Source organism: Carassius auratus, chromosome 1 (genome assembly GCF_003368295.1).
Source record: "Carassius auratus strain Wakin chromosome 1, ASM336829v1, whole genome shotgun sequence".
Taxonomy (NCBI): Eukaryota; Metazoa; Chordata; class Actinopteri; order Cypriniformes; family Cyprinidae; genus Carassius; species Carassius auratus.
This window is the reverse complement of record NC_039243.1, coordinates 10,717,602-10,745,154: the sequence shown is the minus strand read 5'-3', so window position 1 is coordinate 10,745,154 and position 27,553 is coordinate 10,717,602. Positions and strand designations below refer to the sequence as shown.

The following is a 27,553-nucleotide window of genomic DNA, read 5'->3' as shown; positions in this document are numbered from 1 at the left end:
TAGTTTCCTCACACAGACGAAGTAGCGGCATCTCAACCAACGAAAACAGAACTGCTGCAAGTTCAACGTAGAGCAAGAGACAGGTCTGTGAATCGTGAGGTCCGTACTTTCTATCTCATATATTTATTAATTCGAAAGAAAGACACGTATGTTAGTGCGTTTTAGTTTGTGAATAACGTTACATTTTTTACTGCAGAATATTAGTGAGGTAAAGTTAGCTGAACGTTTGCTAATTAAAGACACTGAACTTTTAGCTTGTGTGATTCAACTTCAAATAGCGGATCTCTTAATGTTATATCATGATTAAATTTTAATGAGTTCTTCAGTCGGAAAAGTTAATACCTTGTGTTGGAGTCGGACCATGTGCGATGCATATACGACAATAAGTTACTCTCTCTGAGGTAACACTATATTTAGCTATACCGTTTAAATGCCATCATATATGAATATGACAGAGCTTTGGTTCCATGGAATGTAGCAAAGTACTATAGTATCGTCATCTGATACCATCAGGGAAACTATTTTATAAGTGTGTATTAAGTAAACAAGACAGTGTCATCTTTTAAAACACTCCTTTAAGACCCCTATGATATGATTGCATAGATGCTTTTTACTTGAATTTTAACAAGATTATTGAGATTCTTATTTTCTGTTCAACAATGCGAACATACTAGAGAAGGCTATATTTCCGTTATTTTAAATAAAGAGGTATTATTTGAGAATATTATTTTTTAATATTATATTTTAAGAAAGTTGATAATTCAAATACACCTTATTCGTCACCATAAACTTTCAGGTGTATATAATTTTCAGTATTTATTTGATAATAGCATCCTAAAGAGGTACACAGTGCATCCTTGCAATGTATTTGTATTATTTATTTTTTGGTAGATTTCTTGAGGTAATGGAAGAAGTTTATGAATGGGTTTTTACACTTATACAATTAAGTTTTTCCTAACTCCGCAGAGGAGGTTGTCAAGACATCGTCAATATGGACGATATGGAGGATGACACCACAATCTTCTCAACGCTAAAATCTTTCAAGAGTTTGATATCATGTCCAGATCGTTCTTTGCTGGAGACTGAGCCAGCCTATGGTAGAAGTGACCTTCAGAAGCTCTATACTAAAAGAGTGGAGGCAAGTCATGGACTCCTTTCATATTTTATCCTTAATTTATATTGAAATTTCAACTCAGTCGTCTTATGAAATGGAGTATATCTCTTAAAAGAATAGTTCATCCAAAATTAAGATTTGCTGAAAATGTACTCGCTCTCAGGCCACCCAAGATGAAGATAAGTTTGTTTCTTCATCAGAACACATTTGGAGAAATTTAGCATTGTCACTTGCACACCAATGGATCCTCTGCAGTGAATGGGTGCCGTCAGAATAAGAGTCCAAAGAGTCCATCAATTAAGGTCTTGTGAAGTGAAAGTTAAGATGAAATTTAAGTAATTAAAACTATTTTAAATTCAAATCTTTGCTTCTGGCTAAAATAATGTTCCTTTCTCGAGTGCAAAAGTTGTCTCATCTGAATCAGACCAACCACCATTTGCAAGCAAAAACAGTTTTATGTACAAATATGTTGCTGGATTTTGATTTGAGAGCACACTAGTCTCTTTTACTTTAGGAACCGTTATTATGGATTATGTAGCCATATTTTACCTATAAGGAACGGTTTAAGTTAATGCCTTTAATGATGGATTTGTTTCTTACAAATGCAAATCTTTCGCTTCACAAGACATTAATTGATGGACTGGAGTCGTTTGTATTACTTCTGGATTATTGTTATGATTTTATCATATGTTTGGACTCTCTTTCTGACGGCATCCATTCACTGCAGAGGATTCATTGGTGAACAAGTGATTTTTCCAAATCTGTTTCAATGAAGAAACTCATCTACATCTTAAAAAGCCTGAGGGTGAGTGAATTTTTCAGGCAAATTTTTATTTCTGGGTGTGAACTATTTCTATAATACAGTATGTGTAGAGCAGATTACTGAATTTCTTTTACATTTTTTGTTTGTGTGATAGTTAGAGGAGGCTGCAGAGCGTGTCCGTTCTCACACTAGCCTGTTGCAACTCACTCAAGAAAAACAACAGATGGAGCTTAGTCACAAACGGGCACGTATAGAGCTGGAGAAAGAGGCGCACAGCAGCTCCAGAGACTTTCAGGTGAGTGATAGATAGCATATTCCTGAAAACCATGTTCTGCTGCAGGATTTTCTTACTCCCATTTTCTAAACATATTCCTCAATATAAAAAAAAAAAACAGCAATCTAAATCAGAGTGTAATTCCATTAGGATGTGATTCGGTGCGTTCAAGGCTAGACTGTCCAGTCTTTTCTGTTGAAAACCTAATTTGACCTGCGTTTGTGTGTGTGTGTGTCTGTCTGATAACATTTACAGAGGGAAATTGACCGTAACAGGGAGTTACTGTTGAAGATCAAACGTCTGGAAGAAAGAGAAGAGAAAGCAAATCAAGCTCTTAATGAACAAATGGAAAACAACAAGGTTTTAAAGCGTAACCTTGAGGAACTCCACAAGAAAGCAAATGAAAAAGACAGCAAAATTGCCGAGGCAGACCAGGTGTTTGTGTGTTCATGTATATTTTGTATTATTATTAATAATAATAATTTATTTAAAAATGTTATATATTCATGTCATGGCAAAGATAGTTTTTTCAGCAGTCATTACTCCAGTCTTAAGTGTGGTGTGATCCCTCAGAAATCATTCTAATAAACTAATTTGTTGCTCAAGAAATATAAAAGTATTAATCTCTTTCAACAACAAAAAATTGTTGCTGAGCCTGAACCTCTGAACAGTAGTATACATACACAAAATATAAAACTTACTGCATTCGCAAATCTAGTTTTGTTGAAAATGTTTATTTTTTATTTTATATATTTTTCTGTTAATACAGTTTGCATTCCAGTTGTTTAATTGAAGTGTTTGTTTATGTTGTAGATGATCAATGAGTTGAACGATGAGACACGAAGGCTTAATCAAAAGATCCAGATTCAGGAGTCCAAATTCTCAACCCAGAACCTGGAGATTCAGGCCCTGCAGGAACAACTGGATGTGCAGCGCAAGTATGAACTCCCATGTACACATACACGCACTGTTTTTCTCATACTCTCTCTGCAACATTGAGAGTAAATCACTCACATATGCCACTAAATTTTTACTCTGGGTGACTAAATGATGTCTAATATTACCAACAGCTAATAAATTCTCAGATTTTACTCGCCATTAAGAGTTGGAGGCCAAGTATAAGTTTAGCACATTTATATTTTTACTCGCCGAACACTCTGACTGAGCGCTTCAGAGTTTCACTCTCCATCAAGCGATCTGTGCTGTTTTTGATGTACCGTAAACTCTAGTGTGAAGGCGCACAGCTTGCCTTTGCTTTGTCTCACACACTTGCAGAGAGAGAGTGAATTGATGTGCTACATGTAAACGATATTCTTTGTTGTGTTTTCTTGTCTTTCCTTTGGAATTCTTCAGCTTTTAAGAACTGCCAGATTTTTCCTGTAGTGGGTGGGGCTAATGCGCACTAAGCAGTCTCATTGGCTGGCGCTCACCTGTTATCATCCCTGTTTTGATTTCAGCAAATCAGTTCAAGTGAAAACACAAAACCTGATTCATATTCATGAATCCAGCAGCTCATTAATCCTTAGTAATCCTTAGTCCATTTTTTAGTTTTTATTAGTAGAGTTCCTATCATTATTATCAGTATTTTATTTATTTATTTATTTTTGAATTATTATTATTATTTTTCAGAAACCAAATGACCAATGAACAAAAAAGCACCACCACCAGTCCAATTAAAGTGTTCGGTTAAAGTGAATAATATGCATTCACACATGGTTATCAAGTTTATTTCCTATTGCTAAAGTTCTATAATTAAATAATACTTGATTATTATAATGCCTGACTGACTAATGTTAAGAGTGTACTTTCAGATATTTAAAAATTACTAGGCAATGGCGATTCAATTGCCAAGGTGTCTGTAGAGAGTTGTCTCTTAAATACAGATGGACTGTGTTGTTTTTCATCTGATTCTAACAGGAAGTACCAGGATGTCAGTCAGAGGTACCAAAATCTGCAGTCATCTCATTCCATCAGCACAGAGAGTGAGCTCAAGATGAAGGTATTTCTGTTTGTCTTATTCTTGAATTTCTATGATGTTTGGAGCACCAAAGGATGTCAGAAGCACTGATACTTGAGTACCAATTCGGTTAAAAACATTTGCACCATGAAATAGCTTTTTATTTGTGTCCCACTCACTCTGATGGGTGTTGTCCATCTGCAGGAGTTGGAGAGGCGTTTGGCTCTTCAGGAGCAAGACTCTGTGATTGTGAAGAACATGAAATCTGAAATGGCCAGGCTGCCTGAACTGGAGCGGGAAATTAAACGTCTGCGGGAGGAAAACACTTTCTTACGGTATCAACATTCGCATCATCAAGATTTTTCTGTGAGGGATGCATACATAAATCATTATTTATAACTAGTACTTTTTTCAATTATCTCTCAATTTTCATCTCAGAGAGACAAAAGAGAACAACAGTCTGTTGAAAGAAGAGACTGAGGGGTTGAGGAGGAAGTTGGAGAGAGTGGAGAGAGTGATGGAGGAGAAACTCAAAGCGGAGTTGGAGAAAGAGGTAAACAGTTACATACATGCAGAAGACAGTGTGACATTGAGCGTTTATTATAATTCTCTGAAAATATTGTGTATTAAATCTGCAGTTTTATGGGCACTCATGGTCTAAAATATCTCTTGAATGAACAAATATCTGTCCATGTCTTAGTAAAAGTTCAGACAAAATTATGTATTTCTTGCAGTGTATTGTAATGTGTAATCCTTGCAAATAGTTTTTTAATGTCTGGTCTTTAGATGCTATGTAAATTTGACTCTCTTATTATTAATTATATTGTGCTTGATATTTTACCCCTAAAGGAAAATTAGGGAAAATAGATTTGCATAATACAAACAAGTCGCTTGCCACTTCTTTTCAGAATTGGAACAAATGATGAGATGTTATTTAAAATGTAAAGTATTTATACATAATGGTAGTTTTTGTTTTGCCATATATTGTATAGTGATTTTAATCCATCATTGCGTCTGGATGTGATTTTTATATTCTAGAAACTGGAGCAAGAGCTGCAGGCTTGGGAAAACATTGGCCAGGCTGCAGGACTTAATATTAGGTTGGTATTTTCTTTTTAATTAATTTAATGTATTTTTTATAAATGCATAGCTCAATAATTCTCTGGCTAGAAATATTGCTTTAAAAGTCTAATAGATATCTGATAATCAATATATGAAGCCAAATTTGAGGGTATTACTATTATTATTATTGTACATACACATAGCAAGCACTATTTGAAATCTAAAAACCTAATAGTTTTGGGGGATACGGTGGATTACAAAGCCACTAGAGGGTGCTCTGATCTCAAGAAACGTGTCTGTCCTCAGTGTCTGCACCTGAATTGGTCTGTTAACTTGAGTTAGGTCAGTCAGTCAGTGTTATTGCTTGTAAATTCTACATGCTCTGCGGTCCTGCAGTGTTTTCAAGGTCATCTAGTTATATATACTGAAACATCGACTGATGTGGAATAGTTTGGGTGTGTTTGCATATGCATGTGTTCTGTTGATCGTGTGAGGTGTAAATGTGCTCTGTCAGTGATGTGGAAAGATATAAACATTGTCTGTTTAATGGCTTATGGGGATTTGGTGGGACACACACACACACACACAGTGCTCTTGAAGTACCCCTCAAAATGACAAACAGCTAGGCTCTTATTATACAATCAGTGCCCTAAAACGTCAGACACCAGTGCGAGTGACTGATCTTATCTGTTTAAAACGCGTTACCAATATTTAATGATATTATGTAAACAGGCGGTCAGAATAATAGTTCCAGATACATTTTTAATATGTACTAGTAAATTTTTTTTTCTGCAGTCAAAAAGAAGAGACCAGAGCTTCAAAAAAGATGCAAAGGCTAGCTTTGTATGAGGAACCAAATTAATTTTAAGGCCTTATTTCATTAGAATCGTGATGTCAACAGGTTCATAATCAAATCATTCATTTGTGTGTCTTTTCAATGATTTAGTTGATCTAATCTGAAATATTAATATATCATTTTCATTTTGATTTAAATGAGGGGAAGAATAGCAACCTAAATTTTGGTTTATTTATCACAAAGCTATTGTTTGTCTGCAGAATACCTGGCATAAAGGTTTTCTTGTTGCAATGAATAGAGTGATCAGTAAATTATTAATTTCTCATTTAGTTTCTGTTGAAGAATAAAACTATACAGGTTTAATAAATTATGATAGAATTGTCTTTTTTTTGGGAACTACATTCAAAGAGAAGGTGGGAAATGGTCATGTACTAAAAAAGTTAAATTGAGGGCTGGCCCTCTATTATAAATACAAGTTTTTCTTAAACCCTCAGGAAGAGGCGTTATTAATAAGTATAAATCATCTGGCTAACCTCTTTACCACAACAAAAGTGTAGCATATTAATACAAAGTCGTAAAATAAATAAATAAAAATGGTGAACTGCATGGTTTGGTGTTGATATGCAGTTCTACAGTATTTCTTATGTTTGATTTATAGATGAATGGAAACTCTGACTCAATGTAGGTTACTGAATGATGGCTTGGAATGACATCCTGACATACTAGGATGCTCCCATCATGAAATCTTAAGCCAGACATACACAACAGCACTGAAGCTTGTCACCCTTTCATGTTTGAAGTCTGTCTAGTTGGTAAAGGCCTTGAATTGCGGTAGACTTTTTTTTTTTTTTTTTTTTGTATGTGCACTTGTGCACCGATATTTTTTCCCCCCTCATTTACGGAAAAAATAAATAAAAGCCTTGCCTTTTAGGTGATGTGCTTGTAATGATATTAAAGCTCCATAATCATCGGGAAAAAGGAGGCGGGAACCAGCGCCATCACAAAATAAACAAAACAGCGCATCAGCCCCTCACGGACGACTGATGCGCGAAAATAAAAAGCAAACACAACTAAAAACCCAGGCCTGGTCCTCTCTCGTCTTTCACTGTCGTCGCTCCAGTTTTATTTCCTTCCATCTCCTACGTGGGACTCGAGACCAGCCGTGGGGCGCAGGTGTAGCTGATTTCCCATTCATTCCGCCGGCCTCACTCCTTGTTCCCACGTCTCTCGGCCCCACCCCACTCGCCACAGTGCTGTTTTGTTTTATGTTAAAATAATTTCTTCTATCCCAGCTTAATTTGCTTGGACAGCTTGTGTTTAAGTCATTCATTGGTTCGTCTAAATGTCCAGACTAGCCATTTTTCATTTGACTGAACTGTTCTTTTAAATGCACTGCTTGTCTGTCACATATAAACTCTGGAAACGGATGTTTGAAGTGTTGTCTAAGTGCTCTAATTTTCAACAGCAGAACTGTGATCATGTTCACATCGAATGGATTGGAAGAACTTTGAGCAAAGCTACTTTCCAGTTTTTCTTTTTACTAGGGTTATCAGAGGAACCATCATTTCAAACAGAAATTGGATTAAATTACATTAAACTGTTTAATACAAGTAAATGCAACACATCTAGTTAAAATATTCAGAATGATTTTCATTTAAATTAGTAAATGAAATTTGTTTTCATTTATATTCACTATATGCATTTTGCTAAGCTCTTTCAAAGGGATAGTTCACCAGAAAGTGAAAATTAATTTATCCTGTGTCTTTAGGGCACTTACGGGAAAATGAAAGCCATTGCTATGTAAGTGATGTTGCTTGATTTTATATCACCAGCAAAATCATTTCAAATGTATTGCGAATTATCCTGTATTTATTAGTTTCTACGTGTGTTTGAAACTTTGAATGTGGTAGAGAATAATCCTTTCAAGTTTACTATTCAGTAATTGCCCCAAAATGATTATAAACCTCAAACAGCACGTAATTGGTCAAGGTTTTGCAGAGTTAATATCCTTCAAATAACTGGGCAGAATTCCTCAGATCATCCATTTTTTTTTCTCCGCAAAGATCTTATGCGTTTCCTGTCTTCGAAATGTGATATGGCATTGGGTGAGGTGTTTCAGTGCAGGATTCAACTGATTATGCTCACATTCGCATAACACTGTATGCAATCTTTCTCTTCTCAAAGCTTTTTCTTAGTTTTGAAAGGATAATGGGACGGCGAATAAGCCAGAGTGCCCGTCTTGCTTTGGTGGAGCAGAAATCAGATTTTGATTGATCATTGAACATTTCTCATTCCGCTCTCTCTGCTCCCCAGCCTATGAACCATCACATTTCTCCGGCAGTATAAATATGTCAGGCAGTAGTTTCATTCTGCTCTCTCATGTTTTACCTGGGTGAGCAATGTAACTCTCGCGGGGATTCTCCAAATAAAAGAAACTGGTGTCATATCTTCTCAATGTTTTGTCTCAGCAAAGAAAAGTGCAGCAGTTGGGACTTTTTTGTTTCGTAGACTCGTTTGTCTTTCTGTGAAGAAAATGAGAGAGAACTTCTTGAAAAATCGAGAGGAAAAGACGAATACATACTTAAATCATACTGTCTTGTAATTCCTTTCCTTTATGTTCACTCAGGAGTGCTATTCCTACTGTTTGAATGCTGAAACAATTCTTAAAATAATTAGTTTTCATCTCAAATACAGAACAAAGGTGTCAGCAGTAAGGTAGCACATTCATCACAAGAATTTATAGAATAATTGTCAAAATCAAGCAAATGCATTCAAAGCCTTACTGTCTGTGGGTGTGATTAAGTTCATGAAGCTTTTGTTTGATGTTGACAGCTCCGTTAATTATGCAAATCAAAGCCGGCAGATGTAATTAAACATGCCCTATGATCATTTGAAATATGATCCAGTAGTTAGCCATGTAGGCTATATGTAAATATATTAGGCAGTATGAATACCTTTTGCTACTGATTTCTTGTGCTGAGTACTTCCAGCAAGCATAATGTAGCATTTATAAAGCGAATTTGCAGAATTAAGTCAAAACTTGCTTTTATGAGAATGCTTGAGAGAATAATCATAGATATGTATCTGTGAATAACAACACCAAAACAATAGTCGTGTGTAGGGGTGTGTGTCATATATTGTCTACGATAATATCATAATTGTTTAAATTATATGCGATTTGACATTGAGTATATCACAAAAACACACCCAGAGACTGCACGCATGCACGCACCCTGTTACAAATGGCACACTTCATGTGCACATGGTCTTGCAAACTAACAATGGCCGCTGAATATCCGTTAAGTCAACGAGACCGTAAGGTGTCCCATTATTCATATTAGCTTTCAGAAGGGTACTCGCGAGTGCCCCCTTTTGCACCCTTGATGCGCACTTTTGCCAAGCCTCCACTGAGGCGAGCTCCGTAGCAGACTTCTACCCGACAGTCAAAAGAGCATTACGTCAAAAAAGTTTGGACACCGAGGAAGACCGTGAGGGTTTAGTGTGGGATTTAGGACAGGCCCAAACTATTTAAGAATATAAATATCAGTATTATACATTTTGTTTGAAAACATTCAAAAAATTATTGCATTTGTATCTGCAGGTTAACTGTATTAACGTTCTGTTTTAAAGTCTATAAATGTATCTAAATGCCACTTCAGATACAGTTTCTGTGCCTCTCCATTGCTAACACAGGGCTCCAAAAAAAAAAAAGAAAAAAAAAGAAAAAGCCATTTGCTCCTATGAGAATTTTAACATTTTAACATTTTAGTCATACTGTCGTGTTTATGTCTCATCTTTTCTTGACTTTATCAGCATTTTGATCCATCTTGTAGATGACCTTGGAACTAAGGTTCACTTAAAGTGGGAACTAAATGTCTTTTCCGGGTTGAAATATACAGTCACAAAGAATTGTTCATTATCTGTACCAGTATCATGGACCATAAGTATCGCTTGGCCACTGATTGTTATTTGGGCTTCTTCTCCTTAATGCACCCTAAAATGTTGTCATACACTCTTAAAAGAGTGAACTTTTTTTGTCTAAATGTTTAAATAAAGAACCTTTAACATCTGAAGAACCTTTACATTTCACAAGGTTCTTTGTGGCGAAAGGTAGGTTCCTCAGATTATAAAAAGTATATGATGTAAAATTATACTTTGTTTATTAAAAAGTAACAAAGCACAAAGCTTTTTGCTTTTACTGGATGGCAAGTGCGCTTCAAATAATGAAGTTTATGCATTAACAGAACCCTGCATAGGCCTAAGATCTTTAGAAGGAGCCATATTATTAATTATTATAAACCAGAATTGTTAACGATATTGGCAATATCCACACAGCTGACAGGTTTACCTCTCTGAGAGAGAGACAGAATTGACGTGCTACATCTAAACGATATTCTTTGTTGTTGTTGTTTTCTGTCAAAATAACCTTAAATAAGTTCCTTTTGGATTTTTTAATCTTTCAAGAACTTCCGGGTTTTCTGGTAGTGGGGGGGACTGATGCGCAAACGGCAATCTCATTGGCTGGCGCTCATTATTATCCCTGTTTTGATTTCAGCAAATCAGTTCAAGCGAATGCACACAAGCTGATTAATATTCATAAATCCAGCAGCTTGTTAATCCTTAGTGCGTTGCATATTGTTCTTATTAGTAGAATTTGTATCATTATTTTCGTATCAGTATTTCTGTTAGTTTTTTTTTCCAATATTTTTGACAAACACTGAATGACCAAAAAAGCACCACCATCAGTCCTAAGATCAGTTAAAATGACTAATATGCATACATTAATATCAAGTTTTAAATCTAAATACTAAAGTTCTATCTTTAAATAATACTTGATTATCATCATATCCTGTTAACTGTCATTCACATTTTTGAACATAGTCTTGAAATTGCATGATCCAAACCTAAATTTTTATAATTCATGACTGAAAACATTTTGTAACATGACTTTGATGTTTCAAAGGATGAATTTGGAGATTTTAAGTTTTCAAGTGATATATCATTTCTGATGATTTCTAAGTGTGAAAGTGGCAACAAGAAAAAGACAAAGAAGACTTTCAGAACTCCTGTAATGATGTAGGTTTTTGAGGTGCACTCTTGCCTTAAATTAAACCATTACTTTTCCTACATAAATATTTTACCAATCTTTTATGTAAGAAATTATTTAGGAGTCTTAGACCTTTCCAACGATATATAGTTTGTCATAAGATTAGGATTTAATTGTAATATAGTGAAGTAAACGTAGGCGTCCCATATACGGGACGGGGTGACCGTTAACAGGTTAAAATGCTTGACTGACTAATGTTAAGAGTGTATTTTCCCTTATTTTGCCCTTAAAATGATACATTTTCTCAGTTTAAACATTTGATATGTCATATATGTTATATTCTGAATAAAATATTGAAATTTGAAACTTGAAACCGTTTCTATTCACAATTTGTACAGTGTCCCAACTTTTTTGGAATCGGGTTTGTAATTTGCATACATGGTTATTAAGTTTTAATTCTAAATAATAAAAGTTCTATCTTTAAATAATACTTGTTTATCATATTATAACTTTACAAATATATATATATATATATATATATATATATATCAGTCTGGCGAGTAAACTAAGAAATTTACTAGCCAATGCCGATTCAATTGTCTAGGTGTCCGTAGAGGGTTGACACCTCAGATGTCTGTCTGTAAAAGTAATTTTATCTGGTCTTAACTCTGAGATTTTCGACTTTCTTAACTGTGTCTAACAACTAAAATCATAACTAACATGATCCTTTGAACTGATATATGATTCATTGTTTTAAAACCTTTTTACCCCATGCAAAAAACTCTGCTTGAAGAAAACAATCTCTCATTTAGAAAATGTGGGTTGCTCTATTTGCAAACCTTGTGAGAAATAAATTATGAAGTGCTCTTTTATTATTGTGGTATAGTTGTGAATGATCAGCATTTTCTGAAGGTCATGCACCTACTTTCACTGTCCATTTTCTGAAAATGAAAAAGAGGCTTTTTGGGCCCTTTTTGAGCCTTATTCATCTGGTGCTAGTAGATATTTTTTTTAATAACACCTCCTCTTTCTCTCTTTGTTGTAGGAAACCTGAGGATTTGTCCAGGGAGGTGATACAAATTCAGCAGCGAGAACTGAACCTGAAACAGCAGAACTACACACTGAATAGCAGGTAAATACATGCATGCACATGGACTAAAAGATATTGATCACTGACTTTGGGTCACACATTTTGACTCATGACTCATTTGGTCTAAGAAAGTTGTCTGGAGGTATGTCTGAAACTTTTACACAATCATTCCAATGTTATTTCTCTTATCACAAAGCTGATTGTAGGTATGAGCTGAAACAATTTCAGCTTAAATATTTGATATAGTCGAGCTTCACTGTCACTCCATGATTTGTAAGATTTGATGTCCTCTGTAACAATTGAGATGGACAGAGTCTTTATTGAACTTAACTTGTGAGTGACAGCTCTACTCCAGAGCTGATCTGTGATCTGTCACTCAAGATCCGATGGATTGGGACAACCTCCCCCACTCTCTCAAGTGGCACTCTGTGAGTTCATGTCTGTTTTTGTGCTTCGAAATGACATTATTTGACAAAGCCTCTAATGTGGGTCTCTTTTCCTCCTGTTCAGTTCTTTCAGAGGCAGTAATAGGGTCTTTTACCAGTTTTCAGGCAAGCATTAGCCGATCTCTTTGATGCTCTTTCAGTCTATCTCTGGTCTCTGGCTCTCTCTAATTGTCAGACTGTAATTGGTCGATGGAACTTTGTGCGTGTCGGTGCTGCGCGGTTCGTCACTTGAGCAGTCAAGTCATACGAAACTGACAATATCAGATCTCACTAATGAGCTGAGTGTTGAGATTGATGCAAATTATGAACTATGATGTTGTCTAAAACAGTTTTGCAAAGTAACGAGTCTGCTGTCATTTCTTTAAGTTCTTTATAGAAGAAGTTGGGGGTGTCTTTTCTTTTTATTGCTTTTTACTTTTTAATGCGTTTCTATCAGATATAGACCTATTATTTGCAAAGATCCTCACCTCCGGCAAATGGAGGGTGTCTAGTGTGTGGAAAACAATACTTTTTGTGAATGTTTGGTTCTTGTTGTTAATTTCAGAGAGTACTTGTAGTAGGCTTGGATCAATGTCCTATAACATTGTGGTTTCAAAGCAATAATTGCCCATGGTACCTCAGAAGTAATATCTAATCAAAACCATTGCCAACAAATACACTGTTTTTGTTTGACTAATGCAGTTAAACTAGGGATGTCAGTAGATTCAATAACTTTTTATTAATGTATGTGGATAATGCATGTAGCATATTATGTGAATTGGCAGTAATTAAATGTATTAATATACCGTAATACTGACAGCACAGCCAACACAATATCTAATAGCACACAACAAGTAACTGTCATAATCTGAAATAATGTGACAGATTATGATAAATATGAAATAATAGCTCCTTTCATATTAGGATTTAACTGTGAATGACAACAATGGTATCATATTTAGCATTTATTGAACATATTTAGCTCCTTATGCTAAAGTTCCAGAACTTTTAATGGCAGCTGCAGTGATGCAGTGACTTTACCAACTGGTTATTGGCTCTTTTTTAGAAGGTGGGACTTGGTCGCCCTGGAGTAGGGCAGGGCAATACAACTTAAATGTTTATATTTTATACATTTTGATAATATTCATGATATTTAAATGTTTTTGTATTTACGCTTGAAAAATGTAAGTTGATCTGCCTCCCATTGAAAGATGACATGATTTAGATCAAACAGTTATTTTTACAGAGTACATACAAATAGTTTACTTCAGAATCAACACTAGTTAATAAAAATATTATCAGGATGATGATGACTTATTGCTCTTTACTAAATGAATGCAAGGAGCATTTAAAAATCATATTTGCTGTACAAAAATTGCAGTCGTCCTACAAATAGTTGTACAACAAAGTTCTTTTATGTTGCTATATTCAATGTATTGCTCAGCCCTACCTTCAGCTTCCATATAGTGTGTTACAGTTTACTTGGTTCACAGCAAGAGCACCATCTTCGTTAGGGATGTAAATTTTCTATAATTTCCATGATCGATCGTCATTTAAATAAACAATCAATTAATCGTTAACCTTAATGCTGCAAAATGCGTCTATTGCAGCGGCGCAGTCACTATGACAGGATGTAGCCCGAATTAAACCTTTCTAGCCCGAATTAAAAGCAGTTAATTTGAATAACATGCTAGTAGCAAGATTATAAAATGAATAAGTGTGATTATGATCATTTGATAAAATGAAGAGAGTGTGCCATACATCTGAGATCATTTTACTTAACGCCAAACCCGACTCTTTAAATGGTTTCTTCGTGCTCCTTGATGTATTTTAAAACACAGTTGCAATGTTTTCAACTGACATTATGGCATTTAAAATAAAAATATCTCAAATGTAACTGTGGCGCTTGTGGCTGTGCTGAGCAGTCAGGGAACCACCTCCATCGGTACTGCTGAAAAAGTGCCCGTTGAGCAACTGTTGCTCACATTAACCATTTTTATCTGAGTATTATGACCAGTACATAGATTTCTCCTGCTGGATCATGTTACGGAAAATGTCAGATTTTGTTTTTACAAATCTGGGATTTGCAGTTCATTAGATCGTGACGAGGACGTAGATATTCAAACTATTATTTATAATGTAAACTACTAGGCTTGTACTTTTACATGCATTTGCAAATAGGTGGAAAAGATCATCCTCTTCACATGAGCAAAATGTGCTTGGAATAACAGCTGATTGGATCGGTATACTAAGGTCTATTTAAACTGAGCAGTGTAACCTTTTATATGTTTGGTTGACTGTATTTTGGTTTGATAATGAACAGACTGTGATGTAAGTTTGAATTGCAAGAATATTTAGGGGGTGTGCGCGTGAGGCGCCAGCGCAGAGGAACAGTTGAGACATATAAAAAAACACTTTGGAGTATAGATATAATCCGCAAAAGGGTTTACTTTTATTTGTGCACTAACAATAAAAACACAGAAGATTTGTAAAATAAAGCAAACAAACAGAACAAACAGAATCCTTTACCTTCCGTGAACTTGTTTATTTTAGGTCTATTACTTACATAAGCTATGCATTTTCTTTAAAGCATCCCATTTTTCATCAATTCCTTAAAGCATCCCATTTATTCATGATTTAAGAATTTGTTAGATTTATTAATTTGTTCCCTCAATTCAGTTAAATCATGGGTTAAGGAACAAAATGAATGAAACATGAGCAGTTGCCACACATTTATAAGTGTTAGGAACGAATTAACAAGTTTAAAAAAAAAGTATGATAGCCTTTCTGTCCTGTGTCCTGCAGCCGTGCAAAGCGCACGATGTGAAAAAATTATCTGATGAAATGACTTAGTTACTACATTTCTATTGCTTTTCATGTTGAAGAACTTTGTGTTGTTTCTAATTTAATTTACTTTTAAATGACATTAAAAGCCTAATTTGTACATTATGAATGATTGATGATGCATTTATATAACAGTCACGTCATTCACAGCCGCTTGCATGTGTTTTTCGCATGAGCCCCACGCAGCCCAACATTAAATCAATTAACGGACCATAGACATTGACAGCTTTAATCGATGGCATCTCTTATCGACAATTAATCGCTGACATCCCTAATCTTGGTATATATGCAGTCTTTGATTCAAATCAAATGAGAGGCCTCTGTTCACACAGTGCATAGTGTGCTAGTTCTGCTCTTAACAGCTTTATTTGAATGATCTTATTTGCTATCATTAAATTTAATTACATGTACATTGATCTTAGTGCTCAATCTATATCTATGTGTATAAATACCCATACTGCTAGTTTTCTTTACAACCTTTTACAGAGACGGCTGTACCATTAGCAAATGAGCACATTGTGATATCATGTATCACCCATTTTGTTGCCCATAATCATCATGTAAAAAATACAAGGTTGTTTGGTTTACATGTTGGATGCGTGTGTGGTGGTGAATCTTTTCCTAAATAGGCTATGATACTCATCAGACGATAATCAAGATGGAGGATGTACCCTCGGCTGTTTATTTTTGTGATCATTTCAAGACCTTTAAATAGAAGTGCAGCGGCTGTGAATTATTTCTTTAATGGAATAATGTGATGGACTGTAAAATCGCCCTCTTTGTATTATAATACAAAACAAAGTACTTATAGGTGCTTTACATACATGTGTTTGTCTGTGTTAGCATGCATTCATGTGGTCCACTTGGTTGAATCACTCCATTTAAGCTACTCCTTCTGTGTTGAGAAACTGGGCCAACGAAATCAATTACCCTATTCACTAACGAATAGAGGCAATTTGCATAATAAGCCTCAGTATGTGTTGAGGACATATGGATAGGAGACAAGTATGGTTTTGTGATTAGATTGTGCATTATTGTCTTATTGACCCTCGACAGCAGGCCTTGATGATTTTCATTATAACTCAAATTGGGCTGGATAGTTAGCATCTGGAAGAGATGAGGAGTTAATCAATTTAGCTACGAGGACACACACACACTCACACACACACACGTGCTGACTCTCTCTTGCAAATGCCAGCCCACACAAACTCACCCGCCCTCCTCCTACAAACAAATTTCCCTAGTCACCTTCCTCAAGAAAGCACAATTACATCCATCCGTACAGTCTTAGCACTTTCCCTCCTTTAATCCAGCAGATACAAAGACTCCCACACACTTTTCCAGCACGTTTGATGGAATTGAACTCTTGCTGTGGGTAATTTCTCTCGCTCTGAAAGGTCAAGTGGAAAAATGCTCTCCCAGTCAAAGTCTATCTGGATCAAACAATCTTCCTTTATCTCCAAAGACACATGCACACACAAACAAACAGCTTCTTCTAATATGAATTCGTGCAACCATTTTGCTCACTGTTTTGATGGACATTGTGTCTTAACATGACACCCCACAAGAACTGCACGACATAAAGATAGAAAATAAATCAGTATTAATAGCAGCTAATGACATCAATCCTAAAAAAAAGAAAAAAAAAGAAAATTTTGTCTGTGGTTCAAAGTTTTATACTTAGTTGCGATGAAACTTATTGTGAAATATATCTAAGAGAGAAAAAAGCAGGGATTTGATTCTATCCATCAGTTCTGGATTGAATGGAGAAATATTGGGAGATGAAAACAATTAAAAAAAAATATTTATGGGTGAAATGTTCACAATAATATCACAAGATGCATTTTGACAATATATATATTGACTAAATGATACTGCTAGTTGACTTCGGAAATACTAATTGTTTAGCCTACAAATATTTTTTGTACATTTATGTTTTGCATTATATATTTTTATGTTTATGTTTATGTTCAGATTACTGTCATGTTAATGTAATAATGCATTATTTTGAAAACTGGATATCTGGAGCAGAAAACTAAATAATTGTATAAAGTGCATACACAAACACATACATATGGAGTGTGTGTATCTGTATGTGTGTGTATATCTTATAATATTGGGTTAAACATGTTTCAAATGAGAATTTCCTTAACTATACCAAAGTGCCCTCGGTCTGACTAGTTAGTGAACACTTGAATATGGATATGGATTACTCACCATCATTAGACATGCACTTTCATTTAACTGCACCGTTGGGTGTTTTCATGGCTGTTTCTAGGAATTGTTTATGGCTCACTATCTTTTGCAAAACATTGGGCCATTTCCCAGAACGGCTCAGCAACAAAGATATTCGTATATTCAGCTGTAAACACTGAGAATGCAGCTTTTGTTATAAGTAAATGACCTTCCAGGATCTAGAGGATGTAGTTATTTGTGTTCTCCCCAGAGCTGCTCCATCCCAAAGTCATTCTGCCTCTTTCTATCTGTTGCTTTCAGCATTCGCTCTGTAGAGAAGGCCCGTGCTGAGCTTCTGTCTGAGATCGCTCAACTGCGTGCCAAAGCTCAAGAGGAACAGAAGAAACGAGAGAACCAGGATTCGCTTGTCCGACGCCTGCAGAAGAGAGTCCTTCTGCTCACCAAGGTAAAACGATATTAAATAAAAAATATGGTCCCACTTTATATTAGGTGGCCTTAACTACTATGTACTTACATATAAAAATAAGTACAATGTACTTATTGTGTTCATATTGTATTGTAAAACACTTTTGCTGCTTTTGAGGTGGGATAGGGGTAAGGTTAGGGAGAGGGTTGGAGGTATGGGTAAGTTTAAGGGTGGGTTAAGGTGTAAAGTATGGGTCAACAGTGTAATTATAAATGTAATTACAGAAATTAAATACAGATGTAATTACATGTTGGTTTTTTTAAATATAAGTACAATGTAAAAACATGTATGTACACAATAAGTACATTGTACTAAATTATTAATTAAAATGTAAATACATAGTAGTTAAGGCCACTTAATATAAAGTGGGTCCAAAAATATATATGAATAAACATTCAGCTACTCTCGTCAAAACAAAAGGATTCGGTAACACTTTAGAATAAGGTTCCATTAGTTAATGTTAGTTAATGTTTTAATTAACATGAACAAACAATCAATAATACATTTATTACTGTATTTATTCATCTTCGTTAATGTTAGTTAATGAAAATACAGTTATTCATTGTTAGTTCATGGTAATTCACAGTGCATTAACTAATGTTAACAAGCACAACTTTTGATTTAAATAATGCATTAGTAAATGTTGAAATTAACATGAACTAAGACTTATAAATGCTGTAGAAGGATTGTTCTTGCTTAGTTCATGTTAACGAAAGTAGTTAACTAACATTAACTAATGGAACCTTATTCTAAAGTGTTACCAAGGATTCATACTTTGTAAACATACTATATATATTTCAGAACTGAAAACTTCCTCCCAAAGGCAAAATAGCAGCTACAATTTTGTAACATATTGTAATGCAAGTGTGCTCATGATATCAACATCTAAGTATTATATTACTTTTAAAACATTTCATCAAGTAGAACAAATCATTTTCAGTCCTTCTGTTGATTTTTATTTTATTTTATTTTATTTTAGATAGAAAGAAAGGTGTACTTGAGGCCCACTCAGTAAAACCATTCACCCATATACCTAATCTTTAGACCAAGTCTGCAAAACTAGAAGCACATTACAAGCTTTAAACTCAGTTTGCTATTGTAAAACAAACTTTTTGTAAAACCTTAAACAGTTCTTTAAATTATAGTCATTCAAAACGTATAGTTCTTTTGTTTCATTTGGGTTACACTGCCATTTAAATGCCACACTCATTTACCGATGATCCAGTGATCATGCGTGAAAATACTTGTACATAATTTGTACAGTCAGAAATTAAAGAAATTATTTTTATACCTTTTCTGTTTACAGTGTACGATTATATATAAACATTAACCACTGCTCATGACTAAATAACTTTTGTAACTTTCATTTTAAGGATGAATCTGTTTTTAATTTACAGTTTTTTTTTTCTGTATTTATTTACCTGAAAACTTTCCTAAATGAAATTCAGGTCCTGAGTTCAGCTGATAATTTTTTAATATTCAGTGATGTGATATGTTTACTGTTGTAGCTTGTACTTATTATTAAAACAAATAGAAAGCAAATAAGTACCATTAATAGTAATAATTGTATTTAAAGGGATAAATAATCCCCAAAATTACATACCCGTAAAAGCTTTGTTCATCTTTGGAACACAATTTAAGATATTTTGGATGAAAATGGGGAGGCTTGTGACAGTCCTGTTAACTGCCAAGTAAATTACACTGTCAAAGTCCAGAAAAGTATGAAAGACATTGTCAGAATAGTCCATCTGCCATCAGTGGTTCAACCATAACATTATTTAGCGATGATCGCTTTTTTTTACACAAAGAAAACAAAAATAAGGTCCTTTTCTGGACCTTGATTGCATTCAGTGTAAACGGTGAGTTCTCTCCAAAAGGCTAGATTTGGATAAATCAACAGCTTGGTAAACTGGTAATTATCAAAGGCTTCAATAAACTCCTAAATAGTTGGTATTTGTATTAATGAAGTCAGTGTTTGAGTGTAATGATGTCTACGCTGGAGACATTCAGAACATCCTATCAGTCTGGAAGCTGCTCTAAATGCACATGGAAAGTTAGAGCTGTCAGAACAAGTAATTAAGAGTTGTCTTTCTATTATTCTTTTTTTAATTACGTTGGTTGTTTGCTCAGTTAGATGTTTTTCCAGTTAATTCAAAGTTTTGTATGGACAGTAATAGCATTGCCCAACTTTAATACAAATCCAATTTCAAACAGAACATTTAGACATGAGATCAAGAGAAAAAGCATTTAGTCATTTTTATCGCATTTCAATAAATTGTATTTATGATCATGCTTTTTTGCATCTTTCTGTTAATTGAGTAAAATACAACATTATTGGTCTGCCGGATATTTATCCTGAAAACATTTCCTCTTCTTTTTTTTTTTTTTCTTTCTTTTTTTTTAAGGTTTGTTTTGTTGGATCTGGAGGCTGTCACTAGCTATTATTGACAACATTAGCACTTGACCTGCTGCAAAGCCAAGAAAAATGCATCAGCTGTCTTCAGAACGTATAAGATTAACAGTTCTCAAGCTATGATTAAAAGCCTTGATAAAAAGGTTTTATTGAAGCATTGACCCAAGTTCTCCATTAAATGAAGATCCACAGGGATGGAAAAAACTGCAGTGCGGCACAGATTAGTTTCCTCACTCACTTACCCATATAGATTCACTCCGGCACAGAAACTCTGAGGCCAGTGCCAAAATAATAGAGTCCTAAATGAAAGTTTGCTATCTGTGGGACGAATGAGGTGAGTTGAAGACAACAGCAAGGTTGAATTCCATTACAATGGAAGCAGACAAATAGATTTTGAAGATATGAGTGAGTGTACACCTACTTAACCGTAATTGGGGACAAATTTGTAAAAAATTTCAACTTGTCAACTTTTGTTTTCTTTTCATTTTTGGAAGAAGTGACAATTCACTACTATATTTGCTTGGAAGATCAGATGGCAATCACATTGATTTTTACATCAGATGAACTTAAGTAAAACTCCACAAATACATCATTAGCTTTTTCTTTAAACTGTTGTTAAAGGTCTTTTAGCGAAGGTTATTCATCATTGACCTTCGCAACCTTATGGACGTGTCTGTCATAGCTTTTTTTTAATCGGTTGGTCGTTTTTGTATTATCAGTTCGCACTCCGGATAATGAATCACAGTGTTTTATTGATCCTGCTGGTTTCGGCTTTAGAGACTAGACTAGATTTAATTTCAGTTTAATCGACTCTAAAATGAGATATTTACACAGATGACTCAAGACTCAGAAGGGAGCTCATTCACCCCATTAATTCTCCTCTAATATTTCTTGTTTCTCTCCTCCTGTATTTAGAACGTTACAATGACATTACAACTGAAACCTGCCAGTAAAAATATAGTACCTTGATAAGGTTGACCAGTAAAACATATTAAGTTATTTAATAAGGGAAACATAACTAAGCTGCTGTACTTAAATTTACATTAAGAGAGTAGGCAGATTTTTTCTTTTTTGGAAATTGGGTTTTTCCTTGCTCATACGACAATAAAGATCAGCATTGTTCATTTAAGTTTCTGCAAGTGTTTCGTCAAGTTTTATATGCACTATATCTTTCTATTGTACTGACCCAGCTTGGCCTGAATTGAGTTCTGGAATTGAAACTTGTGCTTTTGTATGTGGGTCAGGAGCGTGATGGAATGAGGGCCATATTAGAGTCGTACGACAGTGAGTTGGCCACAAGTGAATACTCCCCTCAGCTCATGCTCCGGGTCAAGGAGGCAGAGGACATGCTGCAGAAAGTCCAGGCACACAACAATGAGATGGAGGTGAGTACTACATTTCCCATAATGCACACTAAATCATTTATTCAAATGTACCTTTCAGAAAACTGTTCAGAACACTGATCCAGTGATTTGTTTGCATTACTGCAACATTTCAAAACATTTATGCAACATTTATGTTTTTGTTATATAGATTGTGTATGTAAATGTATATTATTATTATGTTTTTTATCAAGGCTCAGTTGATTAAAATATTTAAGTGCATTTTTTTTTTTTATACCCACATACATTAAGTAAATAAAATAATAGGCCTTTATGTGTGATTTGTTTGTTTCAGTAAAGGTTCAGTTACTCGTCATTAAAAAAGGGACTTTGTGTTTGTGCATTAGGAATGCAAACATGGAACAATAAATCTCAAATAACTCCCTTATTAAACACCTTTTCACACTTTTATGAATGTTATCTTACACATTTCTTTAGCTCATTTTATGGAGATGTTGCTTCCGGCCTGGTGTTTGTATTTCTGGAAATGACAGTGTTTCACTGATGAATCTAAATGGTTGACTACGTTCTAAGGTGTGCTGTTATTTCAGGGAAATGCTCAGTAAACATAGTTCCAGTCAGGTCTTGACCGTATTACATGTCCATATCACATCGCCAAATGATTTCAGTTATTTCAAAAGTCCTTACAGCCTAAAACAGCAAAGTAAATAAAACCCACAACGACACTGGCCAAGAAAATAAATATAGTACACAATAATATAAAAAAGACAGATTTCTTCCATGTTTTTGCCACAAATTTACATTTTATGTATGGAATGCACATAACGTTACTCTATTTGCCTGCCCTCTTTGCCTTGCATATGCACACACATACAGTACAGATACTTGAACACAAATTGTTAGTGCCACTCTAATGATTTTAGCAGTAAAATAATTGTATCAACTTAAATGTGACTCTTTCTAAAAACTTAGTTATAAACAGCATTAGTCTGCCATCAACTGCTCAAGCCTCCATTACTAGTATAACACAATTCCATACAATTACTTTTGGAATAATCAACACAGGTAGGTGTTGGATGAGATGCGGAAGAAATATATCCCACACAAAAGTGTTTTAAGGACAAAAACTTGATCAATGTCTTTAAATATATCATCTGATCAGTGCCTAGTATAAGTGGAATAATTGACTCCAGTCCGTTGAATTATTAGAATATTATGCACAATCAAGGTGTAACGGTCACGATGCATCACCACCTTGGGTGTGCATTATTTTCTTATAATTCAACGACCCATCTTGCTTGATGTATAGAAGACTAAAAACATTAGGTTTTATTGTTAGGTAAATAGTAATGTGTGGTTCAGTTAATCTCAGGTTGTACAGTGTTATAAACACTGTGCTGGTGTGTTAAATATTCTAGGCTTCTGCTCATGTAGACTAGCCTTTTTGAAAGTTGTATCTGAGATTGATAGCACTTATGACTTTGTAATCAAGGACTTTATGGCTTACTATCTTAGCTCTTATTTTTATGGGAATAATCTGTTTCACTCTGATAGACTCAACTGTCTAAAGCCCAGGAAGAGGCAGGCACCTTCAAATTACAAGTTCAGATGGTAAGTCACATTTATCACCATGGGAACTTCCTTTTGGCATTTTAATTTACCATACTGATCATAAATAACTTATTAAAATTTGTGCTATAACACATGCAAGAATGAAAAAAACACATAAGGCAGAAGTTGAGATCAAGAGCGATATAACATTGCAGCTAGGCTGCAGGTGTTTAATTTTCTGAGATTTACAGAAATACTTTTTGACACACAGTGCTGATTGATTTGTCGTTCTTTTTTTTGTCCTCTTTTTATTTTAATCATTTGCTCAGGTGACTGCTGAACTTGAGGCTCTGAAAGAGCAGCAGTTGTCCAATGCTGAGAAAAACATTTTCGCAACAGCAGAGGAAGTCAGCTCTCTCAGGTAACAGAGATATGTGATTAATGAAATTTCATGCATCATACATGTCTGATCTGATAATCATGGAAGCCTGTTTCCATGTAAAATGAATCAAACAAAGGCAGAGTTACCAGAAATGAAGTAACATTTGTGATTTGATTGTGTGATTTATATGCTTCATGGATATCCAGCACATAATCAGCAGTCACTTTCACTTAAGTTGCTGAAAATAACCAGCTTTCATTGAAATGTTCATGCCATTTTGTAAGACACTGGCATTGTGAACGGGTCTTTAGACTGACTGAATCTGGAGTCTGTGTGTTGTTTTTTTCATGGCCTGTGCAGTGCCTTATTACTATGGAAATGTGATTATACTACATTAGCTTTAGTGGCCTCGCTTGAAAAGTGAGCTTTCTTTCAGTGCCTACTTTATCCTTTTTCCTCTTTCTTTTTGATCCTTTAATTATTCTCTCTAGAATTTCATTTAATCACTCCGGAACCATTTCACTAAGCTGTTTACACCTTAATTGAATATTTTTTGTAATGAATACAAGTCCAAGACCCCACATTGTAATCTTCACAACCAAAACTAAACCAACTTGAATGCTGTCCAGTGCTTTTAAACTACAGAATTATACAGGATATTCAAGAACAGTTCAGAAAGGTTCCACTAAATATCTGAGACCACTAGTGAAAGTCCTACTTTTTTTTTTTTAACATTAGTTTCTGAATCTTAGTAGTTTGTTCTTTTTGCTTATGATTTGTCACACTTTTATTACACATTTTGAATTCCAAATTTTTCAAAGAGGTCTTCATTTTGAACCACACTTGTTTATGGAATGTTTTACTCTGTTATGAACCTTCATAATCTGTTGTTTACCTTTATTGACCTTTTCATGGTGGAACAAATATTTGTTATGGTAGTGTTCCTCCATTCTTTATAAAAAAAAAAAATACAGATGAAACATTTTCGGATTCAAGTTTTTGACAATGACTTTCATTACATTAGGACAAGAAATGACATTGTACTTGTTTACGTGTATGTGTTTGCTTTTCAGGCAGAAGATTGAGGAATTGGAGGCAGAACGTCAGCAGCTGGAAGAACAAAACAACATTCTGGAGATGAGACTAGAGAGGCATAACCTCCAGGTGACTCTTTCATTTTGTGCTAGATTTCTAGTACCCAAAACACATTTACAGTAGGAATGCAACAAATAATAATTAAAATAATATAAAGATGGATATAAAAAAGTTTAAAAACTAATTGGATTTGTACTCCGTGGCCATCTCTAGTGATGAGGGAAACTCAGAGAGCCTCATAAGAATCATGGGTTGTTGTTTCAGGTGCTTTGACAGATTGCCTGTGCTGTGTAACAGCTTTATTGCTCATAAAAAGCAGTTTTTGAGTCCATAACCCCATAAGTGGATAGTGACTGAGCTCACACTAAACTGCTGCGTAAATCTGTGTAGACTTGTGGTGACAGCTTCAGTGATTACCTTTTATTAGGATTTGTGAAGTCTCTTATTGTCATGCTGTTCCCTACCTATAATTTATTCATTATTTGTCATCATTTTATCTCTGGATTTGAATCATTTGCTCACCTTCAAGTTGTTCTAAACCTGTATGAATTCCTTTCTTCTGATGAACACAAAGTTGAGATATTTTGAAGAATGTGAGCAACCAGTGGCTACCAGCAACTGTTTGGTTAAACGCTTTCTTTAAAATATATTTTTTTGTTTATCAGAAGAAAGGAATTCATACAGGTTTAGAAAAACTGGAAGGTGAGCAAATGTCAAGTGAGAAAATGATGACAATTTTCATTTTTGGGATGAACCTTCCCTTTAACAGCATGAGAAACAGAAGTTACTTAAATAATAAGGAAACTTATACAGTTTTAATGAAGTGATTCAGCAAGACCATTGTGAATGTTGATTACAATGTTGGGAATTAATCCACAATTATGATTCATAATAATCATGCAGTCTCTGTTAAACTGAGATAGAAGGAGGTATTTTAACATTGGAATTACACATTTCACCTTCAAGATTAGCTAGTGTCTTCAGTGGTGGTTGATGAAAGCCTGATGGTTAATACTCTGACCTGCATGAAATAAGCTGAATGTTTTGTTATTATTTACTTCATAATTAGACATGTTTTTAGCTTGTTAAAAGTGAATACTAGCGGCTATTGCCCTTTTTTGTAAAGTTTTTATGCAAGTTGTAATAAAACATAATATCCATTTCTCACCTTAGTGTTCATTATTAATAAATGTTTAATGTTTGTTATGATTGACCAGTCAGATTCAAGTATTCCAGAGAGTTGAGGAATTAATGACTCGTATTTGAATTATAATCATAGCTGATTTTATACATGTATACAATTTCACAGTGGTTTTTGCAAGTGCTAACACTAAAAGTGTATTGTACATTTTTACATGATGCTGGTGAGGTATATATATATATATATATATATATATGTATATGTATATGTATATATGTATATGTATATGTATATATATGTATATGTATATATATGTATATATATGTATATGTATATATATGTATATATATATATGTATATATATGTATATATATGTATATATATATATGTATATATATGTATATATGTATATATGTATATATATGTATATATATATATATATATATATATATATATATATATATATATATATATATATATATATATATATATATATATATATATATATATATATATATATTTATTTAATTCTGGCATGAAAATGTATATGATTTGACCCAGTGGTGGTACATGTACTGTAGAAAATCACTAGCCTTTAATATGCTTTTAAAAATATTAGTTTAATAACAGTAAAGTGGTATTTATTTTTATTTTTGTTAGTCAATAAATAATGTAGAGGCACTTAGAGGAAACGAAGACTATAAGTCCCAGTGATTCAATATTTATGTTGTTTAGGTATGTGGTTGTTTATTGGTTGTGTCTAAAATCTTTACTTCAATATACAATAACTTGTATTGTGTTGCAATGGGAATATTGTAACTCTTCCTTGAAATTATACTGAATTCATGATTTTTTTTTGGTAATCTAGAAAATACTCAATCACAATCGATTTATTTTTAATAGAAATACAAATCAAAACATGAGATTCGTTATTTGTATTATTCTAAGTAAAAAAAATAGCTAAAAATGTGTACTATGTGAACAAGAGATATCAAATTAAAACTAATATTATATTACAGTTTAGGTTTTCTCATGGTAGTTAAGTTTATGAAATTCTGTTTCTATATTGGCAAATACCTGAAAATTCTTGCACTTCTGTCGCTTTCTATCCACCTTATTCTTCAACTCGGAAGTAAGCTTCATTCTGTTGATGTGCGAGACTTCCCGTTCATTAGCCGCTGTAGGGAAATAACGAGAAGTTTAACAACGTGTCGTGCAGTAAACTGTAAAACTGTTTGCATCTCAAACCAGTGTGTTCACAATTAAAATAATACATAAAAATAATATGCTAAGACACACAAATGTGCAATACAAGCAGCAAAACTAGCTGTTTTGTAATAGTTGGACGCACATGAGACCGGAAACCAGACCCATAAAAATTATAAATAGCCTTCAGGAAGAATAAGGTGGATAGGGTAAAAGTTTAGGTTTAGTCTATTATTGGCAAAAATATAAGATTTATATTCAGTGATGTAATGGAAAAGTTTAAGGTCACGTCACTTTTCTGTCATTTTTGTGCTGCTGCTATATTTATCAGTGGCCTCCCATCCATTTATCCTTTCTTTTCACTTCCTGACTCAATGATGCGATGAGT

At 34.3% G+C, this 27,553-nt stretch overlaps 2 protein-coding genes across 3 annotated transcripts in view; both read left to right on the top strand.

Annotated features, from left to right (window-relative positions):
• Nucleotides 1-27,553, top strand: part of LOC113109348 (myb-like protein U) — a 972,647-nt gene that overhangs the window by 915,506 nt on the left and 29,588 nt on the right. The window lies entirely within an intron of this gene.
• LOC113109588 (mitotic spindle assembly checkpoint protein MAD1-like) lies at nt 17-25,981 on the top strand. Of its 2 annotated transcripts, none has more exons than XM_026273250.1 (15): nt 17-99; nt 967-1,138; nt 2,032-2,172; nt 2,407-2,586; nt 2,965-3,089; nt 4,069-4,150; nt 4,313-4,443; nt 4,547-4,661; nt 5,147-5,208; nt 12,059-12,145; nt 17,869-18,013; nt 21,692-21,832; nt 23,345-23,401; nt 23,671-23,762; nt 24,797-25,981. In XM_026273250.1, the coding sequence occupies exons 2-15, from the start codon at nt 992-994 to the stop codon at nt 24,939-24,941; spliced, it is 1,650 nt and encodes a 549-aa protein (XP_026129035.1). In that variant the 5' UTR covers nt 17-99; nt 967-991; the 3' UTR covers nt 24,942-25,981. The 2 variants fall into 2 exon arrangements, with proteins under 2 accessions (XP_026129035.1, XP_026129043.1); XM_026273258.1 differs by having other exon boundaries at nt 69-83.

Coding starts and splice junctions, on each gene's coding strand:
- LOC113109588 (XM_026273250.1), top strand. CDS start 992: ATGGACGATATGGAGGATGACACCACAATCTTCTCAACGCTAAAATCT. Junction 1,139..2,031: donor TCTATACTAAAAGAGTGGAG/GCAAGTCATGGA, acceptor TTTGTGTGATAG/TTAGAGGAGGCTGCAGAGCG. Junction 12,146..17,868: donor AACTACACACTGAATAGCAG/GTAAATACATGC, acceptor TGTTGCTTTCAG/CATTCGCTCTGTAGAGAAGG.